This window comes from Staurois parvus, unplaced genomic scaffold (assembly GCF_062004578.1).
Source record: "Staurois parvus isolate SC_StPar_1 unplaced genomic scaffold, SC_StPar_1.0 ptg000014l, whole genome shotgun sequence".
NCBI classification, from domain to species: domain Eukaryota; kingdom Metazoa; phylum Chordata; class Amphibia; order Anura; family Ranidae; genus Staurois; species Staurois parvus.
Genome location: NW_028317810.1, coordinates 9,689,397 through 9,708,991, shown reverse-complemented (window position 1 = coordinate 9,708,991; position 19,595 = coordinate 9,689,397). Strand labels below are relative to the sequence as shown.

Below are 19,595 nucleotides of genomic sequence, written 5' to 3'. Positions count from 1 at the left end.
GCCTTACCAGTTCAGGGTTTTGCCCTTCAGCCTCTCTTTTGCACCTTGAGTATTCACCAATATGCTGCCCCTGTACTAGCCTTGCTACATTCTCGTGGCATCCCCATTGTGGAATACTTAGAATACCTCCTGTTGAGGCAACAGTTAGCATGGGCTGTTTTGGACAACTTGAATTTGACCATCCAGACTTTACAGTGACTTAGATCCTGAATATTCAAAGATCATCACTGGAACCAAATAATCATTTGGAATTTTGGCATCTAGTCCAAGACAGTCCAGAGTGTTCCTTCCACAGGAGAAATTTAAGACGCTCCAGTACAGAAGCTATCTCAAGCTAACTCAGTTTTTTTGGGGTTTTTTGCATAAAAGTCCTAAGCCCAGTAGCTGCTCTTTGGAGGCAGTCCCCTTTTACAGTCGTACCTCGGTTTACGAATTTAATGCGGGACTTTTCGTATAGCGAAAAATTTGTAAACTGAAATGCAGTTTCCCATAGGAATGCATTGAAAACTAATTAATCTGTTCCGGAGGTCAGAAAAAAGTAAAAAAAAAGTCTTATCTGTTCAAAACTCTTTATAAAGTGCACTTTAAAGGCATAAATACTGTACAGGGACATGATTAAAAATTAATTTGTAAATGCATTGAAAACCAATTAATCCGTTCCGGAGGTCAGAATAAAGTAAAAAAAAAGTCTTATTTGTTCAAAACTCTTTATAAAGTGCACTTTAAAGGCATAAAGGGACATGATTAGAAAACAAATTTGTAAATGTATTGAAAACCAATTAATCCATTCCGGAGGTCAGAAAAAAGTAAAAAAAAAAAAAAAGTCTTTATCTGTTCAAAACTCTTTATAAAGTGCACTTTAAAGGTGTAGTATTGTACAGGGACATGATTACAAAAAAGTCATAAATGCACTGAAAACCAATTAATCCGTTTGTATTGCGAAAAATATTTGTAAACTGAGGTATTATTTTCAATGGATTTTCATTTGTTAACCGAGGCGTTCGTAAACCGAGGTTACTCCTGTAATAGCTTTACTCAGCACAACATTCTTTTGTGGGATAAGTTGATTTGGTCTCTGGAGGAACCCCTTGGCTGTCACTAAGGTCTGGGTTGTTTGTGGCATGGTGCCTTAGTAATACAGCTCTGGAGTCGGGGATGTCTTTCCTTCCCGTCTTTTGGAGGAACCTAAGAACAGATGCCAGCTTTTTGGACTGAGGAAGAGTCCTGAGCACCTTGTCATTGCAAGGAACTTACTCTAATTTTTCACAATGATCACTTAAAGATTAATGTGCAGTTCAGTGTGGTGAGTCTGAAGTTTGTTTGCGGAAATACAAGAACAATTGCAAAAGGCTTTAAGCTGTGTTGGTTGCATGACTTGGCATCTCAAACTGCCTGCATATTTTTGGCTTTACTGCTGTGTATACATCTGATTACTTTTCCCATGCTTTGCCTTGGGGCCTCTGCATTACCAATTTTTAGCCTTGCCACTTTTGCAACAGGATTGTCAACTTTTTATTTTCAAAGTAAAACAGCAAGCCCCATGGACAAGAGAAAAAGTGTTGTAAGAAATCAGTCGGGCTTGATTGTGTTGGCAATAAATGCAGGATTTTGACCTGTGTACAGTATGGAATGTAACAGGAATTCGCTTGTTGATAAGTAGGACTGATGGTGGTGAACTTTGCATAAGGTGAAGGATTTGATTGCATGGTTAGCTGACTTGGTGAACAGCATGTGTGTTTTCCTGGTTTTATTGGGTGAAAGGAATTTGTCCCTGGATTTCTGTTTCAGTGAGCTGGCACTATATATCTGTCCTTTCAGTTCCTGTTTGAGTGGGCGTGAGGAATCTGACTTTGTAAAACACTGTAGGTGTAATAACTGCTGTTATGTATAGGAGATTGTTTTCTTTTGATACATGGAATGTGCTTGCTCAAGCCTGCTCCCGGAGGTTTCCCTAACTGCTGAGGAATGTCAGGTTTGGCTGTTGTACACAGTTGTTTGTTAGGAGCACTAGCCCCCATATGTTGTCTCAGGCATGCAGCATTGCTAAATATTTTTACATTGAAGTAGTGGACATTGAAAAAAAATTGTACATTGCTTAAGAGATAACACAATGTAGAAATATTTTTAATTGCAAATGCTTCCACCCTTGTTACATTTATTTTAGCAATATCCTAATGTGGTCATTTAAACTTCTAGAGTGCTTTGTGTAGTTTCTGCAGAAATCCAAAAGTGCAGTAATGGCCACAGTAATATGGTCATGTGTCGGTTTTAAACCAGTCCATATGCAAGCCAGATTACTTTTCTATTTACAGATGGATTCATATCCCAAGAGGTTGGATCTTACTATTATGGCATCTTTCAGCTAGCAGATTCATTTCCCATTTTAAGCCAAACTTTTTTTATAAGCTCTAGACAGAGTGGGAAAGGTTTGAACCTCTGACTGTTTTTAAGGGTGCCTGTGGCTTTTGTGGGGAGATTTGCTTTTGTCTGCCGCCTGTCACCTAGTCAGTATCCAAGGTAAAGTCTTTGAAATTGGGATCCATATAGTAGTAAAAACCAGGCAGATCAATATCACTTCAAAAGTGTATTAGAAAATTGCTTTAATAGTTGTCTTTATGTCCATTGTGTTTTTCTCTCACTTCCTGTCTATTAGACTTGTGCCACACAGAAAAGGAAGTAAGGGAAAATCTCCCCAATGAATACAAAGATAGCTGTAAAAGGTTCCCATGCTCTTTCTGCTCAGCCTTAACCTCCCTGGCAGTATGATTATTTCAGATTTTTGGTGCTGAAAGCGGTACCATTATTTTGCATGGAAGTTTGGCGTTTTATATTGTAGGCCTGTAATTTTTAGGAATAGCTCACTGAAATCTGTCCGAACAAGAGTCTAATAAACATTCTGGGTAGGATAAAACTTGAAACACGAAATCATAAATTATAATTTAATAAATAATCATAAAAAATAATAATATAATAATAAATGTAATTCAATAATATAATCAAACCAAAAACACTGAAATTTGAAATATAGCATCAAGTTCGCACATCGCTGAGCAAAGTTGCAGAATCGTTTTCAGTGTCTGATGACGAATTTCCCCACGAATCATCACTCAATTCTGCAAGTGGTTCTGATTTACTATCGCTGTTCTCTAGCTGGTCTAAAACCGCTTTTGACCTAAAGCAACGCTTTTTGGACGCCATGGACATTTCGAAGTTTCCAGGCAGAAAGAACAGTCAAAATGCAGGCAGGGCACAGGACAAAGCAGTAGGGACAAAATGTATGTGAAATGCTTTGAAACAGTAATGTTTTACTATGTCATATTTGTTTATTAGAAAATGACAGTTTCTAAAATGTTTAAATTTGCCGCCGGTTCCGGCCCCCGTACGTCCCGACGCTCGCAGGGACCGGAACACGGAAGCTGGATGCCGGCATCGGCCGGAGGAGATGGCCGGGGACTCAGCAGGGGAAGCATCGCGGGAGCGAAGGACAAGGTAAGTGCTGCAGGTAAGCCCGAGTGTAGCTCGGGGATACCACTTTTGGTACTGAAATTTTAGATCGAGCTACACTCGGGAATACCGCCAGGGAGGTTAATGATTAGTAGCCAGAGTGTCTGCTTAACCTGAATTTTGTACACAATTTTTCATTTTAAGAATGTTTGTGCAATATTTTGTTAGTGGGGTCAAATCTATAGTGATGAGAAAACTCAAAGGAACAGGATGGACAATTTTCTTGGTTGAACACATTTCTAACAGTGAATGTGGTTTTCCTTCAGGAAATTTATATTTGTTCCAAAATTTGATGTTGTAAGCAAATTCAATTTTGAAGTATTTTCAAATGATATTTGTCTGGTCATTGAATGCACACAAATATTCATGCAAACTTTTGTTCAAAAATCTACTTGAGTATAGCCAGCTTAAAAATAAAACTGTATGTCAAATCTGTTTTAAGAGGGGTGAAAAATGAAATTTGCATACTAATAGTCATTCTACTGGAGGATATACAAATGTCTAAGCTTTTTACAAGGCTCTCTACTGCAGCTTATTCATTAAAGCTGAAGAAAAGAGAATAAGCATAAAAGTGTACTTGTTGCCAATAGTGACTAATTGGTATTCATTTTATATTCCTTGAGGTGAAAAATGAAACCTGATTACTTGCTGCTGGCAACAACTCTACTTTTTGTTCTCATATTCTTTTCTCCAGTTTAATAAATTAATCCTGATATATTGCATTATTGCTGTATTTGTTTTACTGTATGCACTTATCACTGGAAACGTGTACTTATTATGTCTTTTAAGCTGGCCATACTTGGATTGAAATTTGACCAGTTCAGCAGGGACCGGACGAATTTTGATCCATGTATGGGCAGGAAGATTGTACAGAAGTTGATCTACCGATCGACTTCTGTACAACTGCCCTGTCGGATTTTCTCCGTTTTATCAGTGCCGTCGGCTATAGCCAGCAGCGCTGAATAGTGTAGTCTGATGGCCGGTTAGTCTCCCCACTGTCAGCATGTAATAGCTCAGTGGGGAGGATTCCCCCATTCACATAGTGTGTGGATGGGGGAATTAATTTAGTTTATCCCTCTGGTTGAAAAAATTACTCATCTATGGGGTGCCTTACTCACCCCTGTTTTGTATTACTTTGTACAACACCATGGGAGTTGATGGTGGAATATAAATCATAATAATTAGATGTACACTATTTAAATGATAAATTCTGATAAATTAGCTGCAGAATAAATATTTGTAAATTACATGTTCACCTCTAGTAAGAGTGTACAGACAGCCTAATGGTTAAATTAGAACCTTGTAGAGCCTTTGGGTTCAAAACATGCCTGAGATTTCGATGCTAGGCCATTTTTAATGCTGTGAATTATGGAGAATAGCTAATGGAAAATGTGAAAATGGCCTAAAAATCCAACACTTTACTACCAAGGGCTCTATCAACAAAATAGATGTCCGTTTAGAAACATTTCTTCAAAGATTTAGTGACAAGACAGCAATGAAACCTGTTAGGACTTTATGGTTAAATTTATCAGATTGTAGCTCAACACTTATTTAATTGATTTTTTACATGCAGCATTTAGCAGTGTTTGTCTCCCCAGATGCCCCTGTCCTACTGGCAGAGCTACGTCCTGGTAGAGAGCAGCTGTATGATTGGAAGTCCAGCTGTGAGACGTGGAGCGTTGCCTTCTCTCCTGATGGCTTCTGGTTTGCATGGTCTCAAGGACATGGCATCGTTAAACTCATCCCTTGGCCACTGGAAGAAGAACAGATGTAAGAAAGTTGAGTGTTTTTAATGCTAATATCAAAATTATAGGTTCATTGGCATACATACACACACAGTCTTTTCAAAAACATTTTTTTTATTGTCCATTGAGCGACTTAGGAATTCTTTAAAAGTTAAGCAATCCCCCACATAATCCCATCATTCAAATGTCATAGGGAGTTGGATGCCTTTTCTTTAGTGTTGCTAAAAAAAAAAAAGTCCACCTATATTTTAATAGCCTTCTTTTTTCATTTTTTTTTTCACTGTTTCTTCAATCATGGCACACCATTCATTATTTGTTTTCTCTGGTGGCTTCAGTCCAGGCCAGTCTCTATACAGCAGCTGTTCAGATCAATGTATTGTCAGCTTTAGAGACCATACCCAAACCCCGCTGGATTAGAAGATTGTGGTACTGGACAGAAGGTGACTTTTGAACATGGAACTCTGCATTGTGGTGCTTTCCAGACCTTTGTGTACTGTGGTAGCTGCAGAGCACTGTCCAGGTTCAGAGATGTGGCACAGCCTCTGGTGTTAAAGTCTCTTAAGACTTGGTTGAGTAAAGTTGGATAGGCTGAAGCATCTGCACTTTTAAAATTTCCTTCAATTAAATGGTTTTTGGAGCTCCATTTGTAGCCCTTTGGCAGATTGATGCATTTTGGGGCATTTTGAGTCCCATAGAATAGCATTGGTGTGTCCAAAAATGCACAGAACCTGCATTTTGTTGCACGTTTTTAAGCGGATTCGTCCACACAGCAACAAGCGATGTCACAGATGGTACTGTTCTCTATAATCTAATACAAATATGTCTGAAGCTCATATGTTGTAACAAAACATGCATAAACGCATGACAAAACTCACGCAAAAACGTGACGCTCAGATGTAAGTGTAGCCTTGGTTTAAGGCTAAGGGACTCAATCACTGATGTCATCAGTTGGGTGGATCGTTGTTCACATGCACTCTGCTCCCTTCCTCCTGCCATTGAGCCTAGAGGAAGCATTGTTCCACTGCTGTGCCTGCTTCGTTCCACTGCCTATCTGCAATGACTTGGTCATCTCCTGCCCCTTGTGACAGTCATCACCACCAGCTGCTTGAGTTTGTGATTATGCAAGGCTTTGTACTACTTTGTGTCAGTTGTTTTCCACTATGTGGTGTAACATGCCTTTTCAAAGACACACTGAGGACAACTGACTGCAACAGATGTCCACAATCCCTCATTGATTATAGGGGAAATTTCTTGGTATACCAACATGGAACGGGTGACTGTGAACTTGAGCTTGAATTTACTATTACTATATGGTTGTGCTCAGGGCTTTTTTCTCAGAGAATAGGTGCAGGAACTCCCCCTTTCTGAGTCACCCCTAGTCTCTGCCTCTACCTACCTCTGAGCACCATTGCTTGGTTCCAACCCCCACCCACCTCCCAGTACTGTCCCTTTTGCTGTCATGTTTGCTGTTAATCATAAGGGGAGTGGACCTGATGTGGAACAAATGTCTGTGAATCCTCATCAGGCGCAACCCTTCCAGCTTCAAAAATCCCTACTGCTGCTTTGTCTGTGTGACAGCTTCTTTGGAGCGGAGGAGTGACAGAGTGTCCGTATAGACACTGATTTCATTGCACCTCCTCATGCGGTGCATGCCCCAGATTCAAGTACCTGTCTATAACAGGTACATGAATCTGTTGTCTGCACCAACATTTTTGTGTGGAGGCATGTCAAAATTCTAGAGAGTGTCTTAGACACTCCATTTCTTTCTTGGTGACCATGCTGTTTGTTGGTCTGATTACAGGTGCGTGAATCTGTTGTTCACACCAACATTTTTGTGTGGAGGCATGTCGAAATTCTAGAGAGTGTTTTAGACACTCTGTTTTTTTTCTTGGTGACCATGCTGTTTGTTGGTCTGATCACCCTTCATTGGGGTAGTGTGTTCCACCAGTTTTTTGCTACATGGTAATTGGTCCTCCACTTCACTGATTGAGGCCCATAACTCTTTCAGGTAGCAGTTTCCCCTTAGCGATCATTATCTTTCCTAGTTTGGGGCATCAGATTGATCTCATAGCCTTGATTTAGGCATAGATTCCTTCAGATTCCCTTTTGTACCATGATCTCCACATTTCTTGGATCTCTCAGTGGCTGTTGCCCACCCCCTCAGTTCTACCTTTGGATGTCCTGACTGTGTAAGAATTCCCACATTCCTGTGTCCTGCAATGGGCAATAAGATTTTTGTACTTACTGTAAAATCTTTTTCTAGAAATCCATTGAGAGACAGACTCTTGTACTTCTTGCTCATAAAACTGATCATTGACGGAGGGGTTACACGAGGGCTTGCTTTTTGTTGTTTTGTTTGCCAGTGTCCCAGCCTCCTGTAGGAAGCAGTATAATGTGACTGTTTAAGAATTCACGTGTCTCTCACTGGATTGCAAGAAAAAGATTTTGTGCTAAGTACAAAAAACTTGTTTTAATGTTTAGATGGAATGCTTGTTAGGAGCAGTGCTATTTTCATTCAGTTACTGGAAAACCTTTTATTTTGCCAGACGAGCACCATCCTACAGGACGAAAAGTCAATGCTACAAGAGTACAGAGGTCAAAGGAAAATGTAATTTGAAGGAGAAAATTTTGGACTGTGGTCAGATTGTATGGAGCTTAGCGTTTGGCTCCTCCTCTTCACCAGCAGGATGGAAGTTGTGGCCACGTTCCAGGCAACAAGCATCTGGATCTCTTGGGTCTTGGCTGCTTCTAGCAACAGGACTTAGTGATGGTCACGTCAAAATATGGGAAGTGCATACAGGTAAATTGCATGCACTAAATAGCTTTTATCTGCATACTTTGTTACTTATCAGTGATTGCTTTTCTGTATTGCAGCAGCATTTTGACTGTGTTGCAGTGTTCATAAACACAGTATTTTTACACGTTCTATGCTTTGTCTTTACTGTCAGAAGGAAAGGAACTAATTAACTCTATCACTACCACAGGTCGTTTGCTCTTCAATTTATCTGGGCACCAAGATGTGGTAAGAGACTTGAGCTTTACTACAAATGGCAGCCTGACCCTTGTCACTGCATCCCGAGATAAGACTCTGCGTATCTGGGACTTAAAAAAAGATGGTAAGATTTTTAAATTTGCAAGAGTATTTTATATGCTAGAATAAACTGAGAGGAAAATATGCTCCACAGGGCCAGTATTTTTTTCTAGAATCAAAAACTAATGTTTTCTAAATCAACTAATTAATCTGGTAAATCCAATGTAGAATCTGCCTCGGATAGTGTTTCTTGGTTCTTCTCAAGCTTTATTCCTGCTTGCAAAAATAATTTCTTCTTTGTCAGTGGATCAGTAGTTTCTACAAATGCTTCCACTCAAAAAATGACTTTAAAGTGGTTGTAAACCCTTAAATATACCCAGTGAAGTGACTAGTCTCAGGTGATACTCAGAGGTTAAACAAATCATGCTATATAAGTTGTACCGGTTTTTCTGGGGCCCATCTTTCCTCTACAGCCTTCTACAACACACAGAATGTACACAGAATCTGTCAGCATCTCCTTTTTTTTTTTTTACAAATTCTTTATATAGAACAGAAAAATAATTGAAAAGTCCATCAATTCCATCGGAACAGATATCAGAATATAATAATGAAATAACATAGAATACGCCTCTAGAGACACTGGGATCCCTCATAGGACAGAACCATTCAGGGAGACCACCACATGCAAAGTCAGTGGGACACTGCTGCACATTTTTTTTATCTTAAATAAAGTCGAGTGGAAATAGTCAAGAAAGAGAGAGCAGAAGAAAAGAGAGAAACAGAGAGAGGAAAAAAAAGAGGGGGGGATTTGGGAGAATCAGGGTGAACTTCCATCACAAATAGAGACTTCCCTTTCTCTGAATATATGAACATGTTCCATAGCCTCCAGGTTTTGGAGTATATCTCATGTTTATTTTGGTGTGATAGCACCAGATCTTCCATTTGGTTCAATTCCTCTACTTTATGGAGCCAGAGATACAGGACTTGGCTGCATTTAAAAGATGGTGTAGGATGAACCTTTTGTGTATATTGGTGACATGTAAAAGAAAGAAGGCTGAATCTTCAGGGACTGAATAATCCGTAAATTTTTGCGACAGACCGCTTTCCAGTAGTGTACCAGCTTAGGACATGACCAAATCACACGTAGGAGCTTTCCCACATCTTCTTGACAACACCAGCATTTGTCCGAAATAGTTGTAGAGAATCTGTAAATTTGCAAAGAGGTTCTGTACCAATGGGTCAGAATTTTTAAATTGTTCTCTTGGATTCTTGTGCCTGTCAGCATCTCCTAGCAGCAGAAAGCATAGCTGTGGATCTGAATTCATACACTGCACAGCTAAGGGAGAAGAGCTTTGAGCCTGATTGGAAGGGACACACCCCCTTCTTCTACTACATAGGAGCCATGCAGAGCTGATGATGTGAATCACAGGCTGTGTGCTGCAGCTCTCTTCCTCCATCACCTTTTTATCTCTTGGTGTCAGAAAAACTTGTCAGAAGTGATGCGTGCTGATAACAGAGGAACTAGACAGCAGAGGGAAATGTAACTCAGTGCTTAGGAAAGAACAGTAAACACTACAGAAATATGTGCTTTGTTCGTATTCCATATCTGAGGTTTACAATAACGTTAAAGCTGATCTCCAGGTTTTTGTCACATTTAAATAGTTTGTTTTAGACCAAGGTGCAGCTGTTCTCAGGGCTGTATAAACTATATGTAGCCCCAGCAACTTACAGTATACAGCACTGTGTTCCAGCAGTGGGACAAGACCTTCCTGTTCCACTCTTGGAACAAAATTGAGTTGAGCTGAGCGGAACTCAGCCTTTCACGGGGAGCTTTGTCTTCTACAAATGAATACAAAGCTTCCTCTGATTGGCTTTGAGGTAGAGATCATGATGTAATCGGCCCGCCTCTCCACTTCAGAGGAAGCTTTCAGTTCATTTTTAGATAGTACTTGATTGTGTGAAATGCATCAACAGTTTGTATGTTCTTGCACTGTGTGTCAGACACTGGTGAAACAAACCTTGCTCAGATCGTATCCTGTGGTGGTGTGCAACTGTTTGTTTCCTTTTCTCTTCATTTATAGAAGTACAAAGCTCCCTGTGAAAGGCTGATCTTTGCTCAGCACGACTCAATTTTGTCCTGGGTGTGGGACTGGAAGGTCTTGTCCCACTTCCGGAACACAGTGATGTATACTGTATGTAGCTGAGGCTACATACAGTTTATGCAGCACCGAAAGCTGTTCCTGAAGATCAGCTTTACGTATACCCATGTCAATGTTCAAAGTACCAAAGTCACTGATGTAACAGATAACTGACCGCATGTATCGGTTATGTCCAGTTACAGAACCTTGAAAAAGTATTCATACCCCTTGAAATTTTCCACATTATGTCATATTACAACCAAAAACGTAAATGTATTTTATTGGGATTTTATGTGCTAGACCAACACAAAGTGGCACATAATTGTGAAGTGGAAGGAAAATGATAAATGGTTTACAACATTTTTTACAAATAAATATCTGAAAAATGTGGCATGCATTTGTATTCCGCCCCCTTTACTCTGATACCCCTAACTAAAATATAGTGGCACCAATTGTCTTCAGAAGTCACCTAATTAGTAAATAGAGTCCACCTGTGTGTAATTTAATCTCAATATAAATACAGCTGTTCTGTGAAGCCCTCGGAGGTTTGTTAGAGAATTATTATTATTATTATTTTACAGTATTTATATAGCGCCAAAAGGTTTGCTCAGCACTGTACATTATAGTGGGGGACAGTACATGAGACAGTACAGTAACAAAACAATACACTAGGAGTTCGAGGGCCCTGCTCTTTCGAGCTTACAATCTATGACGAAGGGGATAGTGGCACAGGAGGAAGTGGTTGTGGGGGATGGAGTGGTAGGAGGAGATCGGCAGTTAGGTGAGGGTGGGGTAGGCTTCCCTGAAGAGATGGGTTTTCAGGGTGCGCCTAAAGGTGAGGAGGGTAGGTGACAGTCTGATGGATTGGGGTAGTGAATTCCAGAGGATGGGGGAAGTCCTGGAGAAGTCCTGCAGTCTGGCGTGGGAGGTGGAGACCAGGGAGCTAGAAAGTAGGAGGTCTTGTGAGGAGCGAAGATTACGGGTTGGGTGGTATTTGGGTATCAGGTCGGTGAGGTAGTTTGGGGCAGCGTGATGAATGGCTTTGTATGTCAGTGTTAGCAGTTTGAATTTGATGCATTGGGCAATCGGGAGCCAGTGGAGGGAATGACAGAGGGGGGTGGCAGAAGAGGAGCGGTTGGTAAAGTGGATAAGTCTGGCCGCTGAGTTCAGGATTGACTGAAGCGGGGATAGTCTGTGATGAGGTAGGCCGGTGAGGAGGGAGTTGCAGTAGTCCAGGCGTGAGATAATGAAGGAGTGAACGAGTTGTTTAGTAGTGTCTGGGGTTAGGAACGTACGTATTTTGGAGATGTCACGGAGGTGGAGCCTGCATGAGCTTGCTAGCAATTGGACATGGGGTTGGAAGGACAGATTTGAATCTAGAGTGACACCTAGGACTTTGGCTTGTGGGGTGGGACTGATGGTGGCATTGTTGGTCGTGATGGAGAGGGTGGGGGGGGGGGGCGGGCTGGGGGGAAAATTAGGAGCTCGGTTTTTGAAAGGTTCAGTTTGAGGAAGTGGAGCGACATCCAGTCTGATATGTCATTCAGCAGGTGGGTGATACGGGCTGAGACTGAAGGGGTGAGTTGAGGGGTGGAGAGGTAAATTTTCGTGTCATCGGTGTAGAGGTGATAGTTGAAGCCATGGGAGTGTATCAGTTTGCCAAGGGAGGAAGTGTAGATGGAGAAGAGAAGGAGCCCGAGGACAGAACATTAGTGAACTAACAGCATCATGAAGGCCAAGTAACACACCAGACAGGTCAGGGATAAAGTTGTGGAGACGTTTAAAGCAGAGTTAGGTTATAAAAAAAAAATCCCAAGCTTTCACATCTCATGGAGCACTGTTAAATCCATCATCTGAAAATAGAGTATGGCACAACTGCAAACCTATAAGACATGGCCATCCAAGTAAACTGACAGGCCGGGCAAGGAGAGTATTAATCAGAGAAGCGGCCAAGAGGCCCATGGTAACTCTGGAGAAGCTGCAGAGATCCACAGCTCAGGTGGGAGAATCTGTCCACAGGACAACTATTAGTCTTGCACTCCACAAATCTGTCCTTTATGGAAGAGTGGCACGAAGAAAGCCATTGTTGAAAGAAAGGTTCACCTTCCAGCAGGACAACGACCCTAAACATACAGCCAGAGCTACAATGGAATGGTTTAGATCAAAGCATATTCATGTGTTAGAATGGCCCAGTCAAAGTGCAGACCTAAATCCAATTGAGAATCTGTGGCAAGACTTAAAAATTGCTGTTCACAGACACTCTCCATCCAATCTGACAGAGCTTGAGCTATTTTGCAAAGACGAATGGGCAAAAATGTCCCTGTCTAGATGTGCAAAGCTGGTAGAGACATTCCCAAAAAAGTTGCAGTTGCAATTGCAGCGAAAGGTGGTTCTGCAAAGTACTGACTCCGGCGGGCTGAATACAAATGCATGCCACACTTTTCAGATCTTTATTTGTAAAGAATTTTGAAAACCATTTCTCATTTTCTTTCCACTTCATAATTATGTGCCACTTTGTGTTGGTCTATCGCATAAAATCCCAATAAAAAACATTTACATTTTTGGTTGTAACATGACAAAATGTGGAAAATGTCAAGGTGTATGAATACTTTTCAAGGCATTGTATAAGGCTGGTATAGCAAAGAATCGCCCTCCCTTAAAATAATCACATTTTGCTGCTTTGCAGCCTGAAATGAGAACAGACACAGTTTTTGCTTTATCCAGCTCTATAAGTGCAACCGATAACATCCAAGTGAAAGTCATAACACCAACATGTCAGAAAATTCAAAAACAGAATGACTGAGTTGAAAAAGGATCACCCCCTTGTCAGTATTTTGCTGAACCACCTTTTGCTTTAATTACAGCCTTTAGTATGTTGGGATATGTCTCTACTAACTCTGCACATCTCAACTTTGCAATATTTGCCCACACTTTGCAGAACTGGTCAAGATTAGTTAAATTTCATAGTGACCGTTTGTGGACTGCAGTCTTCAAGTCATTCCACAGATTTTCAATGGTGTTTAAATCTGGGCTCTGACTAGGCCATGCAAGGGTAATCACCTTCTTCACCTTGAACCACCATGCGGTCATTTTTTGGTGGGTACTTTGGGTCATTGTCGTGTTGGTCCTCTGGCAGAGGGCAGCAGGCTTTTCTCAAGAATGTGATGGTGTTTTTCCCATCCATTTTTCCTTTTATCCTGACAAGTGCTCCAGTCCCTGCTGAATAGAAACAACCCCATAACAGGATATGTCCACCTCCATGCTTTACTATAGGAATGGTGTTATTTGGATGGTGAATTGTATTGGATTTCTACCAGACATATCATTTAGTATTGAGGTCAGATCATTCAATTTTAGTCTCATTACCATAACCCCTTTTTCTATGTGGCCTCAGAATCTTCAAGGTGTGTTTTGGCAGAGCTCAGTGGTCATATGTGGCCTTTCTTGATGAGTGGCTTTTTTTTTGCAACCCTCCGATACATGCTACATTTGTGGAGAATTTGTGATATTGTTGTCACATGCACACAACTCTTTGTCATAAATTCCTGCAACTTCTTCAGAGGTGTTGTAGGCCTCTTGGTAGCTTCTCTGACCAGTTTACTCCTGGCTCTGTCCAGTTCCTGATCCAGGGAGGGTCTGTGTTCTACCAGATACCTTCCACTTCTTAATAATAGACTTTACTGTGCTTCTAGGCATTGATAAAGCCTTTTGCATTTTTATTTTATCCACCCCCTGACTTGTTCCTGTCCACAACTGTATCCCAGAGATCTTTTGACAGTGCCCATAGTTCACTTGCACTGCAAGGGAAAATTCTCCAGAAAAGCTCTTTTCATGCTGAGCTAATCAAAATGACCACAGCTGATCAGCTGAAAGTCAAATGGCTTTGTGTGAGAAGGTGATTAGCTACACTTGATTGACTTTACAAGTCATTTGTAGGAGGAAATGATCCCTTTTCCAACTCCTTGGTTCTATTTTTAATTTTTTTTCTGACCTATTGGTTTCATATCTTTTACTTGGATGTTATAATTTGCTTGGATGTTATAAAATACAGCTGGATAAAACAAAAACTGTGTCTGTCTTCATTTCAGGCTGCAAAGCAACAAAATGTTATGTTCAAGGGGGTGATTCTTTTCCATACCCACTGCATATACTTATGCTAGTATAATTACCTGAAATGTATATTTATTTGTATAGTTGCTATTCTATTCACTTAGAATATACAAAAAGATTGCTGTCATTCTTTCTGGTTTATATACAGAACACACAGGTTCAGGTTGAAGTCACACAGTCATTGTTTGCAGTCCAGGGTGTGTGAATTTCTGAAATAGTTCAGCATCCGTAACTATGCTTTCAGGAAAGTACACACCCAGTTGTCATGTAGAACTGGAATTGCAACTAGTTAAAACAGCACAAAGACTGATATACGTAACAAGATAGCTTTGCATTGAATTTTAATAATGAATGGGCATTTACTCAACTGTGTCATCAACTGCTAAGGTTAATTACACACATGCACAATATACTCTGTTAAACCATGCTGTTTTTGTCACTACAGTGATTTATATAAAAGTCTCAGGGAAAATGACTGCCATACTTAGGCCTCCTTTACACCTGCTGTTGTGAGGGAAGGGGAGGCAGTAAAAAAAAAGCAAAAACGAAAAAACCCAGGTGAACCATGTTTTGTACTCCCACCCACCATTAAGCTGCAAAGGCAGCGGACAGGGGTGTACACATGCCATGGTCGCAGTGCTTTGGATGTGGTAAAAACAATCCCCTCTGTTGCTTTTACCGGACACTACCATCTGCTGAATTTGGTGGTCACAGACAGCATTAAAAATCCTATCCAAAATTTAAAAAGGAATTGACCAATGTTCTACTTTTCTGGTCTCAAAAGCTTGTGTACATTCTACCCCTTTATGGTAACTTCAGAATGCTGGAAGCTGATAAAATTTGCAGGTTTATTTTTTTTTTCGTCTGTAAAAACACACCTCTGTGACTAGGCTCAGATGGAAACAACAATTCACTGACTCTATGTAGCATAGAAGTCCTAAGGTAGAGAAGCCAAACTCATTAACTTTCATTAGGTGTAAGGCCAGAACCTGGGCAGGCACAAGATTTCTTTATGTAGAACTAACATGTTCCAGCTATTTTTTGGTAAGGTCTGATTGTCTGTTTCTGTGTTTTTAGGTAAATTGATCCAGGTACTATCTGGACACATCCAGTGGGTGTACTGCTGCTCCATCTCGCCAGACTGCAGCATGCTGTGTTCTGCTGCAGGGGAGAGCTCGGTGAGATACCACATAGATTATTTCTTTTCTTTCCGCAATCGGTATACACAGCCATCACTATTAGTATATTAAGTCAAATAATTCTGAACTGTTACAATTTAACAACTAATATTTGCAGAGTCACGTGTGATTTCTGCTGGGGCTTAAAGTAGTCAAAACTAACTTTTTTTATTTTTTCATTTTGGATGGAGCAAGGTAGGTTTATAACCCGTTAGTTTTTTTTTTTTTTTCCCTTTCTGTCCCATTTTGGAGATTTACCTTCACTTCTTGTACCATAGCAAACCAGGAACTGAGAGGAAATTCCTTCAAGTTAAGGGAATCCCTTTGGGACCCCCAGGTTTCACTTTCAATGATAATGGTAAACAGGAAAAATAGAGAGGGTGAATCTCCCTAACATAGACAGCAGAAGCTGAAAGGGGTTCTAATCTCTCACCATTGTATCCAAAATTTAATAAAAGGTTTTACCTTAAGTTACACTTTAAAAGGCCTATGAAAGAGCTTAGAAGAATGGGACCCAGTGCATCTGCTAGTAAGGATCTACAGTATTTGTTAGAAGATTATATAAAAGATCCCACGAGCAACCAAACACACACAACCGTTTTTTAAAATATAGCACAAATAAACACTCCAAATAAAGTCGCTTACCCCTGCACATACTCATCAATGTGTCTAAAAACTAAACCAACAAATACCATATTTTTCGCTCCATAAGACGCGCCTAGGTTTTAGAGGGGGAAAACAAGAAAAAAAATATTTTGAACCAATGGATTGCAGACATAGTACAGGAGATGACCAGAGACTGCGGACACAGTACAGGAGATGACCAGAGACTGCGGACAGTACAGGGATGACCAGAGACTGCGGACAGTACAGGGATGACCAGAGACTGCGGACACAGTACAGGAGATGACCAGAGACTGCGGACAGTACAGGGATGACCAGAGACTGCGGACACCGTACAGGAGATGATCAGAGACTGCGGACATAGTACAGGAGATGATCAGAGACTGCGGACATGGTACAGGAGATGATCAGAGACTGCGGACATGGTACAGGAGATGATCAGAGACTGCGGACATGGTACAGGAGATGATCAGAGACTGCGGACATGGTACAGGAGATGATCAGAGACTGCGGACATGGTACAGGAGATGATCAGAGACTGCGGACATGGTACAGGAGATGATCAGAGACTGCGGACATGGTACAGGAGATGATCAGAGACTGCGGACATGGTACAGGAGATGATCAGAGACTGCGGACATGGTACAGGAGATGATCAGAGACTGAAGACATAGTACAGGAGATGACCAGAGACTGCGGACCTTTGGGGAGGGGGGGGGTGCGGGTACCCAAATTTGACAGGCACCCGCTCCCACTTCCGCGGAGTTGTCTTCCCCGTAGTCTTGTGGGACACCTGACTGATCCCAGGGGACTACAGGTGGCCATTCGCAAAGCGCAGCACTTCTTGCGCAGGCACAGTAGGCACATGGCTGTTAAGCCACAAGCTGTCACAGCCAGGTACCCACACTGAAGATACCAGGGAGAGAAGACAGCCAGTGAAAGTAGGACACTGCTGAACTGAGGAACAGGTTCTTCTGCACAGTAGAGCCGAGCGGCCGGCCCAGTACTCTAACACTGCGTCGGCAGGGATACCGGTCCGGCCGCTCCATAAGACTCACACAAATCCTCCCCCATTTTTTGGGGGGAAAAAGTGCATCTTATGGAGCGAAAAATACAGTAAGTGCATTTAGTTCTTCCCACATAAATATAACCACAGATTTCTTTGTACCCTGGCATGCACTACTTTTTCTGTTGGTTAGAAAATCACCACCTTTATTTGTCTATCCTACTTGGTCTATGTATCTTCAGAACTGATCTGTTTCTACACTCTACATAATACAATTGCTAGAGTTGTTCATGTTGTTCAAGAGTTTGACTAGATATATACTATATACACTGCTCAAAAAAAATAAAGGAACACTTTTTAATCAGAGTATAGCATCAAGTCAGTTAAACTCCTGGGATATTGATCTGGTCAGTTAAGTAGCAGAGGGGGTTGTTATTCAGTTTTAGCTGCTTTGGAGTTAATGAAATTAACAATAGGTACACTAGATGGGCAACAATGAGACAACCCCCAAACCATGAATGGTTTTACTGGTGGAGGCCACTGCCATTTTTTTCCCTACTCATCTTTTCTGACTGTTTTTCACTAGTTTTGCATTTGGCTAGGGTCAATGTCACTACTGGTATGTCTCAATAAAGCGAACCTATCACCTAAAAAATCATCACATAGGGGACTTTGTGTCCCCTGTGTGATGGGAAACAAAAAAGGTGAAGTACATTTTTTTTTTTTTCTTAAATTGCAAAAAAAAAGTTACACCCAAGCACATAACACCCCCCCCAATAATTCTTGAGCCCACCCAACATATATGCACATATGTACATAAACACACATGTCGGGGCGCCTACGCATACGTCAGTTGCTGCAATACACATTACATATCACTGTGCACACCGGAATGAAAGCACTAACTCTAGCACAAGACTTCCTCCGTAACATGACCTATAAGGGCTTTTGAAGCGTCTTTTGCAGAAAATGTAGAGTACTGAAGTTTTTCACCATTTCATAGGAACATGCAAATGTAAAGTTTTGCATGTTGCATAACTCTTTACTCGGCGCAACCTCATCTTTTACATTTTACCAAAAATGTGGGCAATTTATTGTTCGTTTGCCCTAAATTTTACATTAGTGTGTTTTTTAATGAAATTTTGTGTTTCCTGGACCTTTGCAGTAATATCTGGTGACATAAAAAATTGGAACTACCACTATTTTATTCTCTCGGATGTTTGCTTTCAGAAAATATCTAATGTTTGGGGGATTTGTGCAATCTACAGGCCTGAAATACATTTTTAAACGTGTGCAAAAAGTGCATAAATGGCTCATGCGGTGAAAGGATTAAAATGAAGACATGTATGCATGGTACATCAAGGGTTAACAGAACCACACAACCTGCATCGCCTTTAGGGGGAGGATTGGAGAGAATCCAGCTAGTACCAAAGATAGGACCATATAAATGGTGCAATAATGTATTAATAATGCAACAGTTTTGTTGACTTAAAAACAATATCCACATACGTCATCAAGATACTCACAAGCAGAATGTATCCACAGGAAAAAGATCTATCCACAGCTCAAGAATATGGGCAGAAAATCAGTTCCAGGGTCTGTGATGCTTAACCCCTTGGCACCGGCGCCTCCTGGCCCTTTAAGGGTTTCAGCGGGAAGCGGGCGGGGTTTTAGGGTCATGTGACCGCCGTGATTCGCTGTCACGGTAGTCATATGATCGGGAAAGGTCCCAATCACAAGAGGAGATTGGGACCTTTCCGTGGGTACCAGACGTGTGCTGGGAGTGTGCAGGGCACACACTCTCAGCACATATGTTTTTTTTAATTGAACGCAAATGTGCAGCAGCTCGGCATCAAGGTCCAGACGCCGTCAGGCCGCACATTTGCGTGTGCTCAGCGAGAAGAGGTTAAGGACTGCTTTTCTGCCTACATCCTTGGAGCTGTGAAGATATCTTATGCCTGTGGATACATTCTGCCTGTGAGTATCTTGATTGGCCAGTGCAGGATGATGTCATTCCTGTACACACGCATCTCAATTTACATTCTGGCACAGTGCTTGTGTGTCGGAATGACTGCGCACCTCATAGGCGTTAGCATGTTGAGGTATTTTGGACTTTACTTCCACTTTAAGACTGCCAATTTATATATATAGAAGTGCAGAAACTGACAGGCTGCTTAGCTAAGATGACTTCAAATTCTTTAAAATGGCAACTAAAACCAGAAAGACGTGGAAGAAAAAGGAAAACTACCTTTCAAATGG

At 41.2% G+C, this 19,595-nt stretch overlaps 1 protein-coding gene across 2 annotated transcripts in view; it reads left to right on the top strand.

Annotated features, from left to right (window-relative positions):
• WSB2 (WD repeat and SOCS box containing 2) overlaps positions 1-19,595 on the top strand; it is a 53,797-nt gene that overhangs the window by 15,983 nt on the left and 18,219 nt on the right. For both annotated transcript variants that reach the window (XM_089677233.1, XM_089677242.1), the window contains exons 3-6: positions 5,103-5,274; positions 7,796-8,049; positions 8,234-8,365; positions 15,606-15,706. In XM_089677233.1, coding sequence (XP_089533359.1) covers positions 5,103-5,274; positions 7,796-8,049; positions 8,234-8,365; positions 15,606-15,706 — 659 coding nt within the window. The remainder of the gene's footprint in view (positions 1-5,102; positions 5,275-7,795; positions 8,050-8,233; positions 8,366-15,605; positions 15,707-19,595) is intronic.